This window comes from Penaeus chinensis, chromosome 8, assembly GCF_019202785.1.
Source record: "Penaeus chinensis breed Huanghai No. 1 chromosome 8, ASM1920278v2, whole genome shotgun sequence".
NCBI classification, from domain to species: domain Eukaryota; kingdom Metazoa; phylum Arthropoda; class Malacostraca; order Decapoda; family Penaeidae; genus Penaeus; species Penaeus chinensis.
The window spans coordinates 3,837,208-3,840,726 of record NC_061826.1 but is presented as its reverse complement, the minus strand read 5'-3'; the positions used below and the strand labels follow the sequence as shown (position 1 = coordinate 3,840,726).

The 3,519-nt window shown below is 34.8% G+C and overlaps 1 protein-coding gene across 1 annotated transcript in view; it reads right to left on the bottom strand.

Annotated features, from left to right (window-relative positions):
• Positions 1–478: 478 nt before the first annotated feature.
• LOC125028019 (N-acetylglucosamine-1-phosphotransferase subunit gamma-like) overlaps positions 479–3,519 on the bottom strand; it is a 7,005-nt gene continuing 3,964 nt past the window's right edge. The window contains exons 6-8 of the mRNA XM_047617277.1: positions 3,512–3,519; positions 2,210–2,293; positions 479–2,025 (exon numbers count right to left, since the gene is read on the bottom strand). The exon at positions 3,512–3,519 is cut by the window's right edge and continues 128 nt beyond it. Coding sequence (XP_047473233.1) covers positions 1,897–2,025; positions 2,210–2,293; positions 3,512–3,519 — 221 coding nt within the window. The 3' untranslated portion in view covers positions 479–1,896. The remainder of the gene's footprint in view (positions 2,026–2,209; positions 2,294–3,511) is intronic.

Here is a 3,519-nt window from a genome sequence, read left to right as displayed (position 1 = left end):
CAGAGTACTCCAGATATGGAGGAGGGGATAATAGTAGTGTTCAGAGTCGTGGTTAAATGAGAGCCAGGGTTCAAGCAACTGGGGGAATTAAAATCAGTGGGGCTAGTTGATAAAGGGGTAAGGGCTAGACAACTAATCAGTGGAATACTTTGTCCATAGCTTCCCTAGACTGTTCATCCTTCATCTTTCATCCTTTCAACACAGCAACAATGAGCATGGGATTGGGGAGGAGGGATGTAGGGGGAACTTCAGTAGAAGGAGGATGGATATAGACAGTCACTTTTAGTGTATAGGGAATGGGAGCACATCAACAATGGGCATGACATTGGGGGATATACATTTATATTAATAGATATAAATATACATAGCAGGTCACCTAGAGCCAAGTCAGTGATGATGTGAACTACAGGATATGTGGATGGACTGGGTTAAGGAACTTCCATGAATAATACATACTGGATAATAAAACTCTCAAGGCTATGAAGCGATCCTTCTTCATTAACAAATGACTAGAATTATAACAACTGAAAACTGTTAATCCTCAGAAACAACAAAACTATACTCTCACAACACGCAACTAAATAATACAAACATGTCATTATCCCTATCATTAAAAAGGAGCGATTAATTAATGGAGATAAGTGTCTCTTTCCATCTAATTATGCTCATAAAAACTTTTCTTCACAATAATATCACCCCTATAAAATTATTCCATAAATAAAGAGGAATGTAAGTTTCTATCACTACAACCATAACAAAAACCCTGAAAGATGTTACTATAGGCCTTTTTTGTAGACTCCCAAAATCCCTAACACTTTGATACATTGTTTCAAGTTGTATCATGATCACTATAAAACACGATATCATCGAAGTTTACACTAACATACAGAGTTTTGAAAAAAGTTAATTTCTTAAATTTCACTTCAAAAATCAATAAAAAACATTAAAGTACTTAATATGCTGGTATGATTTTGGATTACAAGCAAAGCATTGTGGAAGTTTCAAATAAAATGGGAAAAGTACCTAACTACTCTGTAACTGTTTATACATACCAGTCTTTGCTATGCAAGGCTGTGGAAACTTTTAAATGTTTTTCTCAGATTCAGTGAAACTATTTTTTTCTTATTACATACATTATTCTTCATTTTAAAAGTGGAATGTTGCTTAAGGTTTTGCATCTTATCATGTCCAATCAGACAACTGGATAATTCAACTGATCACAGACATTTACTTGAGTTATTAATTGAATTATATCAACAAATCAAGATACTTAGATTTTTCTTTGCTATTTTTGAGCCTGTAAGGTTATATCCTACAGGTACAGAATGATTTTGAAGACATTCATCCGACTGAGGTCAATACCACGTCATATGATTTTTACCATGTTACATCGTCATGATTGACTTCAAATTTTACCCTATATTCGAATTGGATGTACTTGTCGAAAAGCACAGAGAAACAAAATAAAAAAAAAATATAACTTTAAAATAAAAAGTTTTATCTAGAAATTTATGATGTAATTCATAATTAATGAAAATGTAATTGCCTATCTGAGACTACATGAAATATATCAGAAAAATATTGCACTCTGACTGGAATGTATCAAACTGAATCAAGGTAGAGGCATATGCTGATACATACTGAAAACATGTTTCAACAGGTTCCAATAATGTGTGCATAAAGGGCAAACATGTGTCAAAGTGTATGAAACTGTTAGGAGTTTTGGAAATGTTACAAAAAAGGCTTTATGTTTTATATTATGCCATTTAACTGTCACAAACATGTTACTTCATATAGGAAATATGATCAATTTTTGTTATTATAATGAAGGAACAACCCAAAAAATATGCTTTCTCCATATTTTCAAATAAATATTTATCTCATTTAACTAGCCTATCAGTTGACTTTTCCCTCAAGTTCTACAATAATTTCTTCCTTCATTTTTAATTCTTCTTCGAGTTCACTGATGCGCTGTCTTGCTTCCTCTAATTCATCTCTACATGACTTCTTCTTTTCTGCAGAAGCCTGTAGAAAAAGAATAGGGTGAAAAGTTGGAAAATGGAAGCAGAATAACTCAAAACAAAGGATATGAAAAGCTCTTCTGATTAATTTCTGACTTTTAGGTAAAGAAAGAATTGGAAAAAAAATATAGCTTATGGAAAATAATGAACATCTGTTATTAGACAATTCTAAATGAGCAAAATCTTACTTTTTCCAGGAGAGATGACTGCACTTCTGGAGAAACTACATAGCCTGCAGCCATCATAATTCTGTCAAGCTCTTTCTGGTAACCCTGTAAGACACACGAACATGTCATCTTAAAATACATACAATCAAACCAGTAATAAAAAGTTTTCAGAAGAAACAAGAAATGCCATCATTATATGTAGTTTTAATGAAAGGGTTGGTGGTGATTAATGTTTTTTAATGTTACAAAGCATAAATAAAAGTACTAGATATCAAAGGTCATACAGCACTATAGGGAGGTGTAGAAGCAAAAAAGGTAAGGAGGGGGTCAAGTTGATTAAATGTGCTATACGTCAAAAGTCATACAGCAGTTAGGATAGTATGGTACGAGGATATGTATGTGTCCGAGAAAGGAAAAGCTGTCAAAGGAAAAAGTGTGGGATTTTGTCTATGTCTCTGGGGTAAGACAGGGATGGCAAAAGGGGAAAGGCAGGAATTAGCAAAAGGGGTATTAAGGGGGAGGGGTACAGATGAAGCAGAGGGGATGAGGTGTGTTGGGAAGAAGTGGGAGAAAAGGGTGTAGAGGGATCGTTTCGTAGGAGGAGGTTGGATGTTAGCAGTCACTTTGAGTGTAGAGGGAATGGTTAGATAGTGTTGAATGTCCTCAAGAGTTTCTAAAAGGAGGTTGTTTGGGGAGGTCTGAGAAATGAAGCTTTTCTTATGATGGAGAAGAGGGAACTGATGTTTGAGGGGCTGAGGAAGAGGCAGATGTAGTAGAGGACACAGTATAAGAAGATGGGGTGGAACGTTTGAACTGTCCGATACAAAGGATAGAATGAAGAGGAGGAAGGGTATGCATCTGGGAAGTAGAAACTGAAGTGTTTGGATTTAGCATAGCAAAAGAATTTAACTGAGAAAGCGAGGAGGTAGAAGTGGGAACATAAGGAGTAGGATGAAGAGATACTGGGGGACAATGTAGAGAAGAGGGAGCAGCACAGTGAAGGAAAACCTCACTGCATGCTTCCAAAGGCTAAGGTATGGTCACTATTTGCTGTTATTTATCTATCTATTTATCTTTTATTCATTTAAGCATAAATAGGGTAATCAAATGGTTATCGCATACATATGTTTAATATTGACTTTTCTATGAATCATCATGGACAGGTGATTATTTTACACAGGTGGTCACTAAGGCAGGTTTGGCTGTATTATGAATATTTGCTAACTATTATCCATACAGCTGTATTATGGATATTTTACCAACGATTATTTACAGTCTATATATTTTTTTCTTAGTGAAGGTTTTGAATGTTATTCTACTTACCTTTTCTG